The sequence below is a fragment of the Apteryx mantelli genome, chromosome 3 (assembly GCF_036417845.1).
Source record: "Apteryx mantelli isolate bAptMan1 chromosome 3, bAptMan1.hap1, whole genome shotgun sequence".
Lineage (NCBI taxonomy): Eukaryota > Metazoa > Chordata > Aves > Apterygiformes > Apterygidae > Apteryx > Apteryx mantelli.
This window is the reverse complement of record NC_089980.1, coordinates 84,063,995-84,084,730: the sequence shown is the minus strand read 5'-3', so window position 1 is coordinate 84,084,730 and position 20,736 is coordinate 84,063,995. Positions and strand designations below refer to the sequence as shown.

Sequence of the window (20,736 nt, the reverse complement as noted above, 5' to 3'; positions counted from 1 at the left end):
GCACATATTTAACTACCTTATGGAGCTGGAATCCAGATCTGGATATAAGTATCAATATTTTGGAAGGATTATCTGAATGTAAGTATTCTGGAACTTTGAGAGTCTCATGAGATAAAATACCGCTTTAGTGTGAATCGTTGTTTTCAGTTAAATCTGTATTAGGCATTTCAATGTTACTGTTTTTCCCCTCGCATTTCAGGGTGGTTTCACTCGGAAATATTCTCTGAGTTCCAAAACTGGAACACTCCTTCCAGAGTTTCCAAGTGCTCAACACCTTTTGCTTCAAGGGTGCATTTCTAAAGACAAGGTAAAATGTGAGCTATTTCTCTTCTGACTTTCAGATCAAAAATTGCTACAGAATGTTTCTTCATATCTTAGCCTTTGAGGTATTGACATGAAAGAGCCAGAAATGTCCATAATCAAACAGAGGTGACTGATTTATAGAGGGGGCAAACCTTTACTAACACCGATTAACTGGCTCTCCACTGGAAAGGTTGTTGAATTATTTACTTATTAACTGACCTAGCATTTTACAAACTGATGGTATGTAAGACGGGGAGAGCAAAACAAACAAATAACTGAGAGGTGTATTCATTCCAAATGCCTTTGGATTTAAGGTAAATTTTGTTCTGATTAGATTGGAGCATATAATTCACAATAAATAATTAGATGAATTTTACTCTCATTCATTAGTTGTCTAAAAAGAGACGGAAAATCTGAGTATAAGGTTTCTTTAAAATTAGTTATTAATTCCTTTGACAAATATCATTTAGCCTGGATATTATTTGAGTGGGGTATTGTGGAGTGTATATTCAAGAATAATATTGACAGTACATGATCAGTTTTGTGTATCAGTCATCAAAAACCAGAACAATACCATAAGACTTACATATCTGACACACAGTGTATCCTGTTAAATTGTATTTCACAAGTCAATACACACTACTGTTCATCCTAAGTTAAACTGTTCAGCTAGAAGTATTGCTGGTGTGTGTGTTGTGTCTTTGTCTACTTGTCTGTGTTATGTCTGTGTTATGTTTCTGATCCCTTTACAGGTCCTCAGGCTGCTACATCCCTGAGTTGGGCTAGATATCTTTTTGGTGCAAATTGTGAACTCTCCGGTTTAGTCTCCAATAAGGGTCATGATATTGGCTCTGCTGACATCTGTTGCTCTAATGCTTTTTTTTTTATGAGCCCTTCCTCTTAGGTTTGCTCTGTGAAAGTAATGAAGACTAGGATTCCTACTGTGAAAAGCTAAACAAGAAGGAGCCATCTGTAGTGCACAAATCTTAACAGCAAATCTTACAGGTCCTAAAGAAAGCCGAAGAACATGTGTACTCAGTGGTGTGCACCACCTGCTGTTATAGTGCCCCTTAGTAAATTGCTAGGCATGAACAGATATCTCTCGTATATACAGCATTCTCGTAACATTTAAGTTTGAAGAGTATTAGGGGTTTCCTGCAGACCCAAAACAGCAGTGTAAACAAAACTGAATTTTACCACTCCAACAATGAAGAAAAAGATGCAACTCATTTTCTCTTCATTCTTGGGTCAGCAACATTTGATTTTTCTGATGCTAGGGAAGGAGATGGAAGGGCCCACCAGGACTTTGGGGGTGACTCAGTCTGGGACAGACTTCTGGAGTTATGAAGAGACTGGGAAGAGATAGGAGTTTCTCTGTGTGTGTGTCCCTCTCTTTCTTTTCTTTTTTCTTTCTTATTCCTTTTCTTATTCCTTGTTTTCTTTCCTTACTGTCTTTCCCCCCAGCTTATCTGGCCAACAGATACAGAACTCCCTCCCGTAGTCCACACTCATGCCTTTACTTAACTGTCCCATCCCCCATGCAACTGTCCCATCAGCCTCCTCCATAAGCCCCATAGGAGCTGTCCACACATCAACCCCTCTCTCAGTGGTAGCCAGACAGGCTTTCTAGAGCTATAGGGTAATCAAAACAGTGTAACAGCTATTTTGCAGTATTTGTCAGTCTTCCTCTCTAAGCACCTGTCTGTGTTGCCTCATAGCTTATTCAGATTCTATTCAGCAGCTTCACGACCTGATTTGGATGTTTTGACAGAGTTTTATAAGCTGATGCATCACAGCCTCACTCTTGGAAACTAAGATGTATCCAAAACAATATGATGATTACAAACATTTTTACAGCTCTAACAGAGGACAAAACTGAAATTACCTTTCCAGGCCTTTAAAGTAGAGGAAGCTGGAGGTTGCATAGATATAGCAGTCTGCACTAAAATAGATTGATAATTTCTATATTTTCTGTTTCTGAAGAAAATTTACCCAAACTTTAAATTTCAATCAACCCCTTACAAAAAAAATTTTTTTGAAATGTTCTTGAATTTCACCCTTCCACACACTGTTTTTCAAAAATATGTAGTTACAGAAGCAGCTCTGTGCAAGTCAGCAAGGACCATTTCCAAAGAAATCTATATGCTAAACCTAATGGGAATCTCTGTTGAAATAAGGTTGTACCAGGTTCATACAAAACCTTGTGTTGGTTTGATGAAAAGTTCACAAGCCATAACAAATTTTCTGTGCTTCTGGATCATGAGACAGGTTTTCCGAGCATACAGCTTTCTTTCTCTGGAGTATTTTTTAAAAATTCTTGTTACAATTTACGACCGTTTTTTACAAACTCTTGTAATACCTCTGCACAGTTATTAAAATGAAGGAACACTCCACTGAGATAAATTAGCTTGATGAGATGAAAGGGAGTTATGCTTTGTAAAGCTCAGTTCTTGTAAGGCAGTGATTAAACTTTGACCAAATGACTGGCAGCTATTTTCTCATTTGTCCAACTAGATGATGTTTCAGAACACTCATAGACGCCTATAGTAGCCTAATCATTAACTTGCACTACTCTTTGGGATTAATCCTAGCTTCAGAAAGATGAATTTACCATTTCACTGGCTAATCTAGCTTCTGCCTTACTTTGATATCCACATTTTCACAATATATACAGCATCTAATAACAGCATTGAGACTTAAAGATGGTGATAAAAACTAGAGATGAGTGACCTCTTATCACCTCTGGATATAGAAACACATTTTAAAATATGCATTGTAATACGGTTTATACTTTATATTTAAATAATAACTACAGAAAGCAGAAACCTAGATCACTATAGCAGTAAAGGAGAAAACTAAGAAAGTCTGTTTAATCTTTCTTTCTTCCAAAATAGGTAGATACTCTTATCATGATGTACAAAACACACTGTCAGTGTGTCCTTGACAATGCAATTAATGGGAACTTTGAAGAGGTAAGGTTGTTTGAACACACATTCTTGGTATATATGCACAGGGATCCAAGAAAGCATTATTTATGTCCATGGTTTTGGTTCTTACCCCTTTAGATTCAGCATTTCTTATTACATTTTTGGCAAGGAATGCCTGATCATCTTCTTCCCCTGCTTGAAAATCCCATCATTGTTGACATCTTCTGTGTTTGTGATTCAATACTGTATAAGGTGAGTTAAGCATTTAGTTAAATGGATACTTTTTGACACATTATAGATTTTGTTTGTGTAAAAACAGTGTTGAGGTTAGAATAACATGACCCCATGACTGTTTTCTGCCTCTCACCTGTGTAAATCAGCAAGAATTCCATTGAAATCAAAAGCATAAAAATGGCATACGTAAGAGAACTCTAGTCCCAGCTCTGCTGCATACTTGATCTGTGACTACAGGTAGCTCACTAACGCGGAAGTCTTGACCTGCTTGGATTTTACTAAAGGAAATGCCTGTGAGCTTCCCTGGCAAGGTTGGCTAAGTTTAAGCCTGGATGAAAACTGAAGCCTTTTTTTTTTTTTAATTAAAAGATGCATTGCAATTTCTACCAGCAAAAAGAGTCCTTTTGGCAGTTCAGTAAGGTATTTCATCTACATCTGCTAAAGAACTCATTTTGTTAGAATAAGGCCAGTGTCATGTGTAAAGTACAGGAAAGAAGATTTTGAAAGAACTGCCTCAGTTATGCAATAATGCCCCTGGTGTTGCTGTCAACCTTGTCATAAAACATCTTTCATAAACTGATCAAGCCTTATCTTAAAACTGATCAGGACTTTTTACTTACACAATTCCTCTTGAAAGGCTATGTGAGCAAACATTGCAGTATGTATATCTATTTAGGTGTGGATAAAGTTCTGCCAGGATAAAAACACTGACTAGTACAACTTATTCATTTTTTATCAAATTTGATTTAATTGTGTGTCTAACAAGGTATGTATGCCAAGTATTTTATTTTATTTTATTTTATTTTATTATTTATTTTTTTATTTAAGAATCTCTTTAATTGAAATTGCTAACTCTGTAGAAAACCTATGTATACAGAATTAGGCATCTGGTCTCACTCCTCCACATGTGAATCTGCTACTTGCAGGTTATGTCAGACCATGGTTTCTTGTTACGGAGAGCTGGAACAATATTGGGTTAAGACATTCCTGCTCCTGCCTTCTACCCTTCATTACTGTTTCCATAGCCTTAGATGTACCAGCAAAACTGTTTATTGGGCTGCACTCTGAACCAGTACAGGTTCATGAAAAAAATCTGAGAAAAATTTGTTTTGCAGGGTTTTTATGCCCTGTCAGCTCTTTGAACCAGTTCATGGCATGATCACATAAATAGTCATGCCAGTAAATCTGAGGAGTACTGCAAGGTCAGGATTCAGGGATAGAGAATTGGGGAAGAAATAAATTAAGGAAGTAAATGCCACCAACATTTCCTGAGTTTTTTATTTGGAAAATCAGATCAGATCATTAATTAATAGCTGTAAAGTAGTTTCAGCTCCTCTGATAAGTCATGCCATATAAATAGAAAAGGACTGTCATCTCTCTCTGACATATTTCACAACTACATATTGATGAGGGGAAATAACTATTGGCATAGTAGCAAACATAAAGCAGTTAAAGGAGGAGACTCTGGGCTGTTTAGCACCGAGTGTCTCATTGTCATGTATTTTTAATACTTTACTGTACAAAAGTATGGCAAAAATCTACAAAGGAAGAAAATATGTATTTCTCAGAAGCTTATCAAGCTATAAAGTAAGAAGAGATATTTTAGTTAGCAGAGTGAAGTAAAGGTGTTTAGCCTAGCTGAGACATTAAGCCTCATTTACTTGTATAGGTTATACTGTGCCTTGAGTTTATGAGGCTTTTCTGCACTAAACTTGCTTTCACAATAGATTCAATATTAACTTTATTTGTAATAACTATTTGATATGACAAAAGAAGAAGAAATACTGCAGGAAAACTTAATTAGAAATTTGACAAGGCAGAATTTCTTAAGAGTTCATAAATATACTATTGTGTCTTTTCTCTGGCTCTTTCATCACACAGAATCACAGAATGGTTGAGGTTGGAAAGGACCTCTGGAGATCATCTAAGTCCAACCCCCCTGCTCAAGCAGGGTCACCTAGAGCATGTTGCACAGGATCGTGTCCAGGCGGGTTTTGAATATCTCCAGAGAAGGAGACTCCACAACCTCTCTGGGCAACCTGTTCCAGCACTCTGTCACCCTCACAGTGAAGAAGTTTTTCCTCATGTTCAGATGGAGCTTCCTGTGTTTCAGTTTGTGCCTGTTGCCTCTTGTCCTGTCGCTGGGCAGCACTGAGAAGAGTCTGGTCCCATCCTCTTGACACCCCCTATTTAGATATTTGTATCCATTGATAAGATCCCCTCTCAGCCTTCTCTTCTCTAGGCTAAACAGGCCCAGCTCTCAGTCTTTCCAGTCCCCTAATCATCTTTGCAGCCCTTCGCTGGACTCTCTCCAGTAGTGCCACATCCCTCTTGTACTGGAGAGCCCAGAACTGGACACAGCACTCCAGATGTGGCCTCACCAAGGCTGAGTAGAGGGGGAGGATCACCTCCCTCCACCTGCTGGCAACACTCTTCCTGATGCACCCCAGGATACCATTGGCCTTCTTGGCCACAAGGGCACATTGCTGCCTCATGCTTAACTTGGTGTCCACCAGCACTCCCAGGTCCTTCTCCGCAGAGCTGCTTTCCAGCAGGCCAACCCCCAACCTGTACTGGTGCATGGGGTTATTCCTCCCCAGGTGCAGGACCCTGCACTTGCCTTTGTTGAACTTCATGAGGTTCCTCTCTGCCCACCTCTCCAGCCTCTCCAGGTCTCTCTGAATGGCAGCACAGCCCTCTGGTGTATCAGCCACTCCTCTCAGTTTTGTATTGTAGGCAAACTTGCTGAGGGTGCACCCTGTCCCTTCATCCAGGTCATTGATAGAGAAGTTGAACAAGACTGGGACATTTCGCACTTCTAATCATATTAGATGTTCTTGGCAGCACAGATGCCAGAGAAATACTGTGTTGTCAAATCATTCACATTATGAATGGAAACAGAATTTTTGGATATATGGTAGCTAACAAAGTCAGCATTTACCTAACTTTACTGTCCGCAGTAGAATCCCCAGAAGCCATGAAAGTTAGCAGAGTTTTTGTCAAAGCAATTCCACACCACACATAACTATAGGGGGTTTATTCTAAACCCTGAGCACCATCAGTGCCACATGCACAGCATGGCAGAAAGAAGAGTCAAGTAGCTAATAGCACTCCCAAGGACTTGGGAGACACTTGAGTTTCTGCTTCACTAAGATTCTGTGTGATGCTAGGGAAGTCAAAGTGTTTAAGCACCTCACTTCTAATGATTTATCTATTATAAGACAGGAGTGTTCATAGCTTACAGGGACATGAGATATGTAGGTATATAAATATCTAGACAATAGGCTGAATGGCTTTATTCTGTATAAATTCCCTGTCCTTATCACTTTTCAATCTAAGTAGACAAGACAGGTATGAATGAATAAATGGCCAATGGAAGCCTGATATCATTTTTTGTTACCTTTTTAAAGGTTCTTACAGATGTACTCATCCCTGCAACAATGCAAGAAATGCCAGAAAGGTATGTATTTGACACTTAATAATAATGCTACATTCTGATTGTTAGGCATGTTCCAGGAAAATACAGAGTAAACAACAGGTGCTACTTCGGATAACCTATATCCTAGAGAACTTTTCTCACAGTATTTATGTTCACTTTTAAAACACTAGAGTTAGCATGGCAAAATACCATTAGCTCTGAAGACAGCTATAGAAGTAGAACAGCCTTAAAATATTTCACCATATTCCAGTGTGTGGTTTGACTGGCTTATTGGTTATCTTGATTTATTTTATTTTTTTTACATTAAAACCCTAGGAGATCCAAAAAGAAACAAATATACTTTTGTTGTTCAAAGAAAAACAAATTTTATCTGTTTTTCAGAATACTTTTGAGGTTTGCATTTTATGCATTACCAAAATATATAAGCATTTTTTCCAACAAAACATTACGAAGAGAATTTTTTTAAGCTACCTCTGAATCTTCTCACTCTTCCTTTCCCTTGGAGGGCATCATGTTTGGATTTTTATGTCTACAGCCTTGTGCTTTAGGTATCTCTAATGGTTCTTGGATTAATTACGGTTTATGCTTAAAGCTAGCGGGTTTCAACCTATTTCAATTGGCAAACTGCTCACATTTTTTTTCAGAGGAGGTACACATCAACATATAGTCAATTTTAGCCTTTTGATGCTAGGTCAACATTTCCTGTTTCCTTTTGGGAACACCTGAGGAGTAATCCACAGATCTGCTCAGGAGTCCATGACTGAAACCCAATTATGTAAACTAATGCAATACAATATTTATTGATGTTTCTCTAAAACACATTTTTTACTGTAGTTTATTGGCAGATATAAGAAATTTTGCGAAAAACTGGGAACAATGGGTTGTTTCCTCTCTGGAAAATCTACCAGAAATCCTGACAGATAAGAAGCTGCCTATTGCACGAAGATTTGTTTCTTCCTTGAAACGACAGACATCATTCTTACACCTAGCCCAGGTGAGCAGAATTGGACTATATATCAAAAAAAGTTGTAAATTAAACTTGTACATCTCTCTGGTCATAGGATATAATGCATTATTTTTTTAAAGGTTCAATTTCAGCTATGGAAGACTTAGATCTTGCAGTTTTCACCATGCAAGAAGGAAGAGGTCATAAATTGATCTGATAAAAAAAAAATTGTAGTAGAAAAGAAGACCATACTTATAATGAACTACTATCATAGGGATTGTAAATATGACATCTTTCAAATTAAAAACGCTCTGCTATTCTTTAGTACTTCTCTCTGCAAGAACTTCTGGCAATCAAATGATGAAGTGGGATATGTGGATATTTGTTTAGTCCCAAAGAGTAAAATATCAAATGAGCCTCCTTGCCTGACAAAGGTTCACTGTCTTGTCCATGGCATCCTTTATGTCACATTCAGTGAGTTTATTTCTTCCTGAGTTTGACTGAAGTGAATATATCAGAGTGACAGCACAGGACTCCAAGGCTGTATTGACAGGAACAGGTATCTGCAATTAGGAGATACCTCCATATTGTTTGGGAGATTATACCAAAGGATACATTGCCTTTCTGGGAGCTTAAATGCTAACATCTTGGGCTCTGAGAGGTAGCACTCATGAAAAACTGTAGGTGTATTGTATAATTCATCTTGACTTAGTTTTCCCTTTCATAAAAATTAAGACAGCAGTAGCATATGGGTGACATTGTGAAAATGATCTGATAGGAAGGCACATTAGAAAAGTATTAGAAATCTAATGGAAGGGAAACATTGCCTCATCTGATCTATGAAACACCAAACTGTGAAAAGAAAATTAATCAGCACATGATTCTTCTCCTAGGAGTTATTCATTTGGTCCCACAGTGTGAGTCTTAGCATTTTACCTTACCTTTTCTTACAGATTGCCCGGCCAGCCCTTTTTGATCAGCATGTGGTGAATTCCATGGTGTCTGATATTGAGAAAGTAGATTTGAATAGTATTGGCTCTCAGGCGCTCCTTGCAGTCTCGGGCAGCACAGACTCTGATGGGGAGGTCTACACTGAATGTAAGTAAGTCCTTGGTGATATATTTGTAACATTAAAAGAAATTCATTCATTCCATTCCTCACGAGTATACTTGGACTAAAAAAAGGCAGACATAGGCACTGCATTCTCTAATCTAGCTCAGTGTTAACTTCAGTAGTTTAAGAAAACCAATTCCTTGCTCTAGCACATCCTACAAGAATAGGAACTTGTACTGGTCATCCCAGCTGGATGACTTTTAAAGGGTTGTTGAAAAAATTATCTCCATTTCAGCTACTGATTTTAATAAAATCCTTTTTAAAATTTTGTCCTTATGATATGGGGGTGTTAGCACTGATCAACTCTTGAAAAAGTCTCAAAAAGCATATGTAATTATAGCTTAGTTTAATGGAAATTTGAGATAGGTTACTTTTTTGTATATAAAGATTTTTTGGCTGAAAGTTGATCTTTAAGAAAATATGTAATTTTTAATATGAGGTAATAGTTCTTTTCATAAACAAAATAGAGAATGGAGCAAACTACAGATTTTGGAGGGTTTTAATTTTTTTATACGTTCCTATACATACCTGTTGTTTAGCCATCTTCTCTGTTAAAAAGGTGACTTTTGTCATAGGAAGCATGTTGAGCACAGTTTGGAGAGCTGAAAAGAGAGCAACAGCAACTTGCTGTCTTTTAAATGTTGTTACTTAGGTCATGAAAGTTTGTTCTCTTAAATAATGGCTCCAATCCTGTTCACATTTTCATATGAGTTGCCCTTTTCTTATTTTCCCTGTAATAGTTTTCTATTTTGCTCTTGCTCTTCTTTCACACTGGTCTAAAAAAAGAGGGGGGGAAGCAAGAGAAATAACCCACCATTAACCAAGCATTTTCTAGAAAATAGGAAATATTAGTAGCTTAGTTTTACGTTATATTATGAGAACCTGGGAAGACATAAGGAAAACCTAAGGCAGCATACAAGTCACCCATCTCTGCCACATTTCAGATAAAACTGTTCTACTAACCTTGGTAATAGACAGGATTCCAAGGTTGAATCTCAAAAGGGAGAACATCAGAATATTTTTTTGCAAAACTTCATTGTCTTACAGCCTGCAGAATTGTAATATTAAAGTAATTCAAATGCGTGTGTGATGAATTTGTGTCTGCTTACTTTGCTGAGGAATCGCTCATTTCTTTACTGCTCTAATCCTTTGCCTTTCCTTTCCATGCTACAATATTGTCATATGGCTGGTGAGTGGCTTTTTCTCACATTCAGAATAGTGTGCAATGATATGTTTTCCTTTTTACATGGTAGATGACTCTATTACAGTGTTCCAAGAACTGAAGGACCTTCTAAAGAAGAATGCCACTGTGGAATCGTTTATTGAATGGTTGGATACTGTGGTTGAGCAAAGGGTTATCAAGGTACCTTTCAAATGTTCTGCCTGATTCAGGACCAAATCCTACTCCTCTTACTCATGGATGCAGTCCCATTGACTTTCCGCATGGGATTCTCACCTCTGCTCCCATCTCCCTCTGTTGTAACAGGGGAGTTTTTCATTTGATGTGAAAGGTTCCAGCTAGATTAGTTCTAATTAATCTCATGCCAAGTGCTGTTGAACAGTCTTACGTGTGTGAAAAACTAAGCAGTATCTTAACTAAGACATCAAAATCAGCACTATTATAAAGCTGTACATGAAAAAAAAATCCACCCATCCATCACTATCTGAGCATGCAGAATTATAGGGTGATTGCCCAGTGAGTAAGGTGAGCAAGAGTTGTTCCTTAGATAAGAATATGTAATTTTTTATGTATTATTTTGATGGTGATGCATGTGGTATAGATTAATGTAGCAGATAGGTTCAGAAGTAGCTAACCTGCAGGATTTCTACAGGCCAGCATGAAAGATATCCTCTTATATTTTTATAAGATGTTTGGTGTGTAAAAAAACCTTTTATTTCCTGATTTATAAGATGTTTTATAATCACAAGTATTTTGTATGCATGTAGTTACACTAGAGTTATTACACTATAGTTCAGAATAAAATAATAGAGATGTAGACCTCCCATATCCCTTCACAATTGCGCTCGGATTTCTGAGTTATGGCTCAAGAAAGATATACTAACCTAGTTTATGATTCTGATGAATGAAAACTAGCAGAAAGAAATGTTTTACGTGGTGGTGTTTTCCAGAAGCTCTGAACGCTGGTCTTCTCATCAGGTTTTTTCTTGTTTGAAAATGCATTCATGTACCATTGGTGCAATGATGGGATGTCTTACCCATCATTTTAAGGAGCACCTTGATATAAATCGGTGCAAGAGAGGTGGTACTGTTAGCTTTGATTTACTCAGGAAAAAGTGGTTCTGCCACTTACAAAATAACCATAGGCATGTCATTTTCCCTGTATTCACCTCTGTTTTACCAACTTTAAATGGAGACAGTGATAATTCCTTTGTTTCTAAAGCACTCCAGTTTTACTAACATTTACTGTCATGTGTGAGTAGCACAATGAGGTGCTTTGCTGAATCAGGGCAGTAGAGCTAAAGTGAGTCCCACTTGCTCAGACACAAAACTCCTACTGATTTAACAGAAGCTGAGCAATCCCAGTTCATGGTAGAACTGAATGGTTATGGTCTAAAACTGATTCTACAATTTCAAAAGACAATCCCTGATAAACAAGCCCCTCAGAAAAGGTAAATCACTCTCCCATTCAGCATCTACTATGTAATACTGTATTAAAGCTAACAGCTATGGTTTCAAACACTGTTTTCCCATGGTTAGGGGTAAGAAATGCCAGCAAGTCCTGATACCAGTTCAGATCAGCTAAGTAGGAGCTAATCATTTACAGAACATGTAATCCCTCCATTGCTCTCTACCTTCTGTTCATGTTAAAGTGCGGTTACTGTCAAACTTACACAACAGCTTCTTTCTGCTTACTGTTTGAGAAAGCTACATGGCATACTGTTACCACACGAACAAAGTACTGCCAGAGCAAAGTGACAGTATGAAGTGAGCAGTATTAAAAGCCTCAGTGTTACAATAGCAAACATACCATTTTGTAAGAGAAAGAGTCTGGCAAGCATTATGCAGATTACATTAAGGTACAGAGACTAATTCCCACTCCTTATTTATGTGGAATAACATAGTGCCAAGAGATTTTTTTGTTTCTTCCTGTACAGCTGCATATTTACAGAACAATCTGGCACCTTTAAGACTAGAACATGAGCTAATTTAAACACCATCAGGGCACTGCAGAGCTCAAGCAGTAAGCAGTTTGCTTCATCAAATACATGATCAGAGCTCTACTTTGGCTGCCCTGAAAGAAGTGAATGCTTCTCCTCTTTATCACTTTAAGGACATACATTATGAAGAGAGTTTGAATCAGGCAGCTTGCCACCTTGCCACATTAGTCTGAGTTAAGGACTCCATGAATTCTCAAGCATCCTCAGTCCTCCTTTCTTCTATTCTGTGTGCTGAAAGCAAGTTAGCATACTTACAGGATTTTACTACTTCTCTCCTTTAGGCAAGCAAGCAAAATGGGAGGTCATTAAAGAAGAGAGCTCAAGACTTCCTTCTCAAATGGAGTTTTTTTGGTGCTCGAGTGATGCATAATCTCACCCTAAACAACGCATCGAGTTTTGGTACCCTGGGCTTTGTAAAAACCCTCCTACTTTGTGCACGTGTGCTGGCACTAATCCCACCTTTCCACGATTTCCTCAGTAGAGGAACCTGTCCGATTCTAAAGATTCTTTGATCAAAGCCACAAATACTGTGCAATGTGTTTTTCAAACTAATGCTTCACAGAAAATGCTATCAATAATTTGTTGGTGGCCTGCGTTACATGTTTATTTTCCAAAGGTGTCTTTCTTCTGAATTGCTGTTTGCTACTGCTTTGCTATTTAAGAGCTAGAAGCTGTGCTTGTTTTGATATGGCAATGAAACCATAATTACATATCTCAATATATGAGACAGAAGATCTAAATTATTAGCTTTACATGTGGATCAGTTTGATAAAAATTACTGCTGTAGAGAAGATTTTGTGTTGCATGTTTTCATAATAGCAAAAGGAATTTGACAGATCACCACTGTTACTTAATTCTGCGATCAAGAGGCATTCAATTCAATAGTGTGTTCATGACATTTAAATATTCAGGTTCACACACCCACCTTTAGAAATATTTACATTTTGGGGAATATCGGAAAGAATATCCTTTAAAATAGAAAATGTTAGAGCAAATGAAATTCATTTTAAATCCAGTACATTATTTCCCAAGTTATCTCAGTAGTTGTAGGTACACTGTTATCACAAATTCAGAGGCATTTGGAATGGCTGTAAGGAGAGACACATTTTTAATGTGATATATCCTTGAAATAAGGTCAAAGACTTCACTAGTTATTGTCTGGTTATTTAGCACAAGACAAACAGAAATAGAGCAGAGGCATTCTAGCAGACTTCGGCCTTATCTAGCTCCACTGTGTGCCCTCTTCAAGTATAAAGCATGTCTCACTTTCATCAGTATTTTTCTTTGATGTAATTAGTGGTCAAATAGCCTACAGGACAGTAAACAATTGAGCTAGGTGGGCCAGTGCGAAGAGAGATTAGAGCTAGAATTTAGGCACTATTCCTTATTGGTCTTGCCGGGTCATTTAAAGTCCACAATTATTTGTTTGTTTCACTTGCTTCTTGTAGAGTGGTGAGAGATGGTCACAAAGATAACTCAGGTACTCTCTCTCTTTCTCTTCCAAAAGGTTCTTTTCATTTGATCCGCATGCTACTAGATGAGTACATCCTGCTCGCCATGGAGACACAGTTCAACAATGACAAAGAACAAGAACTCCAGAATCTACTGGACAAATACATGAAGAATTTAGGTAACTGGAGCTTGGTTCTTTTGAATGTATTCTTTGATTTTTAGAAATTTACATACATCAGAAGCAGACTTTCTGTCAATCAGAAGCAGACTTACTGTCTTCTGCTGAAGGTATAGTTACATACAATATTGTCAAATCCATCAGAAAAGCTTATGACCATCCTCTCAGTCATTCATTCCCACTTTCCTAACACAGTTCACCTAATGACATTTTGTGGGAAATGATCTGGGATTCAACAAACACTTGTGCTGATGCAACTGCAGGGCCACAAACTGCAGTGTTTATGCAGAAAGAGGTGCAAGTAGCAGAGAGAGCAGGAATTCGCCATCCAGTTTTTCCACCAAAGCTGAAATATGCAATTACACCTTGAATTAGGATGTAATAAAGATTACCAACATACAAAGGTCCCTGAAGGGTTGGAACCCTATTCAGCCTCTGGGCGAAGTACTACCATGTGGAAGGGAAACAAAAAAATTTAAAATAGTCTCCTGAAAATTTTCTAGCTACCAGGCTTCTTCAGGGTAGGCAGTTTGAAGTCATACATTACAGGTCCTTTGCTTTAAAATGAATGAAGATTAAGAACTGGCATTTGGATCAAATTTTGGTCTAAGTTAATTCCTAAAAATCCAGTGAAACTTCTCTGAGTCCTTCAGAATTATTTTTGATTTACATTAGTATCTGAAATCAGCCTTAATTTTTTGGTTGTTGCTACTCCAAACCTGCCCTTTGCTCCAAGAAACTGGCACTGAATTTGTCTGAGAGTAGATGCTGTGCTTTTTTTAACTCAGTCTTCAGGAAAAGCCTTGTCCTATGTAGCAGTTGCCTTCTCCTTAGACACTTAGATGAAGTACTTGAAACCATAAGATGAAGTCATGATTCCACTGAAGAATAGCAAATCTTCCACTAACTTTATCAATCGTCTGCAGAATACTGAAGAAGTACAGGATAAAACAAATACTTTTTTCTAGGTTTCAGTATAAAAATAAATCGACTTTAAACATTCTAAAACTCCCACTGTCAATTCTTTAGGTTGAAGTGTTGTAAGCCTGATTCATTCTTAGTGCAATTTAGTGGACTTCATTGTTGACATTTACTTCAACGGAATAGACCTGACCCACTATGATGTCTTCAGTAAGGAGCTAATTCTCTGTGATATAGATCTGTGGTCAGAATATGATACAAGCAGTTTCATTGGAAAGATTAAGACTAGAACAGTATTTGTATTCATTGGCTACATGCAAAATTTGGAGGCTTTACTGGGTTTTTAAAATAAGTAACCAAAGATATGAACAAAACAGGCAGCTCATGTGCTGTCTCTATGCTAATGGTGAATTTATGTGCAATGAACATACACAACAGTCACCAAGAGTTTTCACTTGCTATTCCAGATGCAAGCAAAGCCACCTTTACTGCATCACCAAGCTCTTGCTTCCTAGCAAATCGTAACAAAGCTACTCCTCTGCCCAGCGACCCTTCAGTCAAAAATGAGTGTCTAGCAGAGCAAACCTATGTGTCCTTGTCAGCTAACCAGCCTAGCAGTGTACCTTCTGGTCTGAACCCCTTCTCCACGGGAGACAGTGAGAATATGCAGTTGACAGGTATGTATCAGTTCTTCTACTCTCTCCTTCTCTAACAATGATAAAACTATCTTTGTACCTCTTGGCTTGGAATAATCTTCCACTGTACGGAATGAACAGTAAGATCTACATGAGACTTGTAACTGCTGGAATTTCCCACTTAATGTGGCAGTCTCCAAGCTGGAGAATGAAACTGGGAACCTTTATAGCCAGAAGCCATTGATTAGATGGGGTCCAATGTAAAGCTTTCAAATGATAATGCAGAATTCACATAGAGGGTTAGTGTTTTAACAGAGTCCACTCTATTCAGCAGTACTACAGTATGAATGCTGACCACAACTAATGTTTATTTTTTCCAGGTCAGATGGAGCTCTCTCAAAGCACTGGCCACTTGATGACTCCACCCATTTCACCAGCCATGGTCAGCCGAGGAAGTGTTATCAACCAGGGGCCAATGGCTGGGAGACCTCCAAGTGTAGGCCCAGTGTTATCCACACATTCACAGTGCTCTTCCTACTCAGAACCCCTTTATCAGACTTTGTCACAAACTAACCAGAATTATTATGGAACCAATTCCAATTATCAAGCCATGTTCAGAACTCAGGCCCATTCTACTTCAGGAATTTATCACCACAGAGCAGAGCACAGCCGATTCAATACCTTGAATGAACAGCAGTTCTCCAGAGACTACTTCAGCAACAGTTGCTCTGTGTCTCCATACAATGCCAGATCCCCTTCCAGCTATGGTCCCTCATCCATGACTCAGGACACACACAATATGCAGTTTCTGAATACTGGGAGCTTCAATTTCTTGAGCAACTCGGTGTCTTCTTGTCCAGGAGCAACATATCCCCCTAATGCTTCCAATGGTATTAATATATATTAATATATTTTTTCTTTTTCTCTTCTGTTTCTCTTTCCTTGCCAGAGTAAACCATTCTTTCTCTGCTTTTTCCTATGGAAGATTTGTTTATAAGTTCGTGTTTTCTACTTCTTGGATGACACACATAGATTGTAAAGCAGCTTAACAAGCTACTTCAGGATTGATTGATTGATTCCTCTGAGGAATCCTCAGTTGACCTCAAATAACCTTCCTTTGGCATCATCACCCTGTCCTGCACAATAGAAGCAAAACAAGGATGACTATGATTTAGCAATCCTTCAAAAAGCCACCAAAACATCTACTGTAAAATATAGATGGCATAAAATAGCTTACTTCTGGGAACAGTATAGCAGGCCATTCTAATCACAGTGTCAGGATGGTGAAACAAAAGCATATAAAAATGCGGATTAGCATTATTTTAAGAGGTGGCCCTAATATATTCTCATACTTCAAGTGTAAAATTGCTGCCATGTTCTACTTTAGATATATAGTGGGTGAAATTATTGCTATATATCCTATAGTTTGTAGAAACATTTATAAAACACCTTCCTCTTCTTCAGGAAAGACACGCAGGAATACTGCTTGTATATATTCATGTGTATATGCCACACATATATATTATTATATAGATTTTATTTCCATGTATATTTTCCTTGATTGCTTCCTTGACAGAAGAGAGCACTGAACTGTGGGTACAAGTCCACATGGTGTCTCCTCTGGCCACCAGCTACAATATTACCATTTGATTCTGAAGTTAGAATGGAAATTTAATTCTGTACTGAAGGCTTGACTGCACTCTTAGGATCTTTTCTTTCCCTCATTACCACCCCGCTTTTGGGTCCGTCACTGCATATAATCCTTTAATGTTATTAGCCTATATGTGTACATAAATAGCCTTATTCTCAAGGAACTCACCCAGTAACAATTACCTATTGTCATAGATTATGATAAGCTCCAGTGAAATGGAACATGTATGTATGCATTTGATGGCATTATCTTGTCATCATCCAATCACTCATCTTTTTACTAGCCTTTTAACGATCCTTTTTTAAAATATTTGTATACAGTCAAGAGAGCAAAACTACAATGATCATATTTAGACTGAAGAGGTGGCATCTGGAACTATAGCTAAGTTTTTAAGTTTGAAATCCAGGCTCTATGAAAGATAGTGTCTATACTCTCATTGCATTACTGTTCTCATTGGCTTTTTTCACACAGCTTGATTGCACCAAGAAAATTTGCCACCTCTGATTTTTTATTTGTCCAAATTTGGAAAATAAGATTTTAATTCTATATCCTCTGATGTGCAGAGGGGCTCATTTTCAAGAATGTGGTTTTGACTTCACTGCTTTGCATTTCCCTCTCATGAGCTCTTAAAGTCAAATCGCTTTGCTAGCTTTAAAGTAATTTAAGTCATGCAGCATAGTAGGAAATAAATATCCTCATGGCATAAAGAGGAACTGAAAAAGAGGAGTTAAATAAGTGCTGGGTCACATAGCTGTTCACTAGCAGTCAGATCAATAAACCATTTTTTATAATTCCAACCCCTTCCCCACACTCCTACCCTACCCCTTCTCTTCAACAGCAGTTTAACTCTGCTTTCTTTTTTCCAACTCTCCTGTCAATAGACTATTACGGAAACAATGTAAATTACCCAGAATCTCACAGACTTGGATCAATGGTGGATCAACATGTTTCTGTGATCAGCAGTGTAAGCAGCATTCGATCACTGCCATCATATAATGATATTCATGATCCACTTAATATCTTGGATGAGAGTGGAAGAAAACAAACAGGCTCATACTATACAGAGTCCTCATCTTCAATTGTCTGTCGGACTCCTATGCGTAAGTACAGCCAGTGACTGAACAAGAGCTAGGAACTTTTTAGCATCTTAACAGGCGCTTAGAATTATACTGTAGCTCACACATATAGTACATAAGATGCAAGGGATAAGTATTCTGGTGTAATATAGAGATAAAATAGGTAAATTCCTAGGATATATCATATGATGTGGTTTCCTTAATATTTCAGGACAATGGGTTTAATGACTCTTTGTTCACATAAAGAGGACTGTGATCCATTGTCCATGATTTGCCTGAAATGCAGGAAAATCAGTATTAGGAGACACTTTCTAACTGTTAAGTGAGCTAGTGGGCTGGAATCCTCCAACATCCCTTAAGGATCCTCACATAAATCAAGTGAATCTTTTGTCAGGCACAGTTTAGATATACTTCATCCTGTGGACTGCACTAGTCCCTTCCTGTCCTGTGCTTCAACAGCTGTGTGAATTAGGCAAAGCTCCTACTGAATTTTAGGGGAAAGACCTAACCCCAAGGTGTTTGCTTTGGTGTATGTATTAATCAAATGGCAGCCGAGTTTGGTTTCATATTCCAAAAAACAGTCATAAGTATTGGATGGAAGATGTAAACTAGGGCACAGTTTTGGGTGTTTATCCATAACCTCTTCCTATTACTTCTCTGTTAACCTTGTGCAGAAGATTGGTTATTGCTTGTCTCCTTTAGGCTCTGCTAGAGCTCAATGTTTAATTCTTTAAGTGAAGCTAAAGGGGGAAGACAAGCCAGCACCACCGCTCAGGGATTGTACCTATCAAGTAGCTTATGTATTCCATATTGACATGTGCCTCGTGGTAGGCTTGACTGTATGCAGAAATAGTGGTACCATCAGTGAGTATGGGATATGGAAAGAGGAGGAAAACAAATAGAATAGTTTCACATAGTTTTTATAGAAGATGGTTCATATGTAGGCTGTAAGCTTCAGGCCCATAGCTGTATTTTTAACAGAGTTCACTGGTATATGGGTTTTGAGCTATCCCATGATAGTGTAAGGAGCCACTGAAGAAAAGTTATAAAAGGATAGGTAAATTGAGTAAAGTATAGGAAAGCTGAAATTTCAGTCTTTCACATGGTGTACCTGGTAGATTAAGGGTTTCCAGCAAATGAAAGTGGATTATATTTTAACAAAATACTAAACAGAAAACTTGCAGTGATGATTACCTTTTGTTTTCATAGCTTCAAACATGCAAACTACAGCTTCCTCACAGTGTATGTATGGAACATCTGGTCAGTTCCCTTCCCAGGAAAATCTGGAGTCCCACGGGCCACCAAGCAGAGATATGGTATCATCTTTACCACCAATCAACACTGTCTTCATGGGAGCAGCTGCTGGAGGGACCTGAACTGGCAGAGAAATGCCACTGTTTTAAACTTACTTTCCAATTGCAGACATTAAGGATCTGATAACTAAGGTTATGATGACTTAAGTGAGTGGGATAGAAAAGTACTGCATATAGGTGTTAAAGGAGCTGTTTTAGAGCTATTAGAACTCCTCCACACACACACAAAAAAGCTATATTCAGATTGTGCTCTGCTTGTGAATCACTCAGAATTGTCACCACTATATGGCTTTCCAGTCAGAAATTCAGGGTGAGAAGAAAGAATCAGTGATTCTTGCAAACATGACTAAGTTGTAAAGAAATTATTACATCTATTCCTAATTTATTAAAAATGATATTTTAGTCTTTCACTTATATCTTTTTGTATAAAAAATGTTTATTTAATGCCTGTGTTGCTCATTATTTATTAGGATTGCAGAGTCACTGTTTACTTTCTCTTATTTGACAGATTGTCAAATGTATGTATCCTACCTCCTATGGAAATGTTTACAAGGTCAATTTTTACTGTTTTAAATGAAACTAAGCCAAATTCTTAAGTTTTTTACTGTTGTGCTTTGAAAAGTCAATTTCAAATGTTTAGTGCCTGCTTGTGTAAGTGAAAGTCCTCAGGAAACAAATAAAACATATTGTGGGAAATATTTTCTTTGAAAATAAAACCAACAAAAACAAGTAAATATCATAAGCTAACTAATTTCAGTTGCCTGCTACTGTAGCTGGATAACTGAAACAAATGAAACTATGACACAAAATGTCATGGGATTTCAAAATTACTTCTGGTATGAGCCCAAACCAATTGCTGGTGGAAATCCACAGAAAGATTTCCATTAACTTTCATGGATTTAGGGCAACTGTGTATATTCAGACTAAAAGCAGAAAGTTGATCAAAAAAATTTGCAACCCTTTAGATCAGTTGTTTTAATAAAAAAAAAAAATTACAAGTGCCATGATACTCTGTGTATAAACATTCATGTATATATATTTCTGAAGAAGCCAGGCAAAAAAAAATTTACTTAACAATGTTAAAGAGGACAGAGAAAAGAACAGACTTACAGAACTAGCTTCTCTTTACACGTTCATGAAATAACAGATGTTATTCTGTAAACAGATGGTCCTAACAGCAGATTCAGATTTGGATTTAGATCCAGTTTTGTGAACTATTTGAAGCTATTTGATATCCATGTTCTCATTTAGGCCATTGAATATATGCTGGATCTATGGAATTAGATTGTAGGCCATTTTTGGTGGAAGAAAATAGATGATACGAAGATTAAATTTTTATTTCTAATCCTCTATAACTTTATTTCATCC

General features: G+C 37.6%; 1 protein-coding gene across 1 annotated transcript in view; it reads left to right on the top strand.

Moving 5' to 3' along the window:
• Window positions 1-20,055, top strand: part of RFX6 (regulatory factor X6) — a 40,582-nt gene extending 20,527 nt beyond the window's left edge. Inside the window, exons 7-19 of the mRNA XM_067294795.1 lie at window positions 200-307; window positions 3,198-3,275; window positions 3,369-3,482; window positions 6,875-6,924; window positions 7,738-7,897; window positions 8,803-8,947; window positions 10,216-10,325; window positions 12,424-12,541; window positions 13,650-13,772; window positions 15,161-15,370; window positions 15,709-16,218; window positions 17,861-18,079; window positions 19,265-20,055. Coding sequence (XP_067150896.1) covers window positions 200-307; window positions 3,198-3,275; window positions 3,369-3,482; window positions 6,875-6,924; window positions 7,738-7,897; window positions 8,803-8,947; window positions 10,216-10,325; window positions 12,424-12,541; window positions 13,650-13,772; window positions 15,161-15,370; window positions 15,709-16,218; window positions 17,861-18,079; window positions 19,265-19,431 — 2,112 coding nt within the window. The 3' untranslated portion in view covers window positions 19,432-20,055. The remainder of the gene's footprint in view (window positions 1-199; window positions 308-3,197; window positions 3,276-3,368; window positions 3,483-6,874; window positions 6,925-7,737; window positions 7,898-8,802; window positions 8,948-10,215; window positions 10,326-12,423; window positions 12,542-13,649; window positions 13,773-15,160; window positions 15,371-15,708; window positions 16,219-17,860; window positions 18,080-19,264) is intronic.
• The last annotated feature ends 681 nt before the right edge of the window (window positions 20,056-20,736 follow it).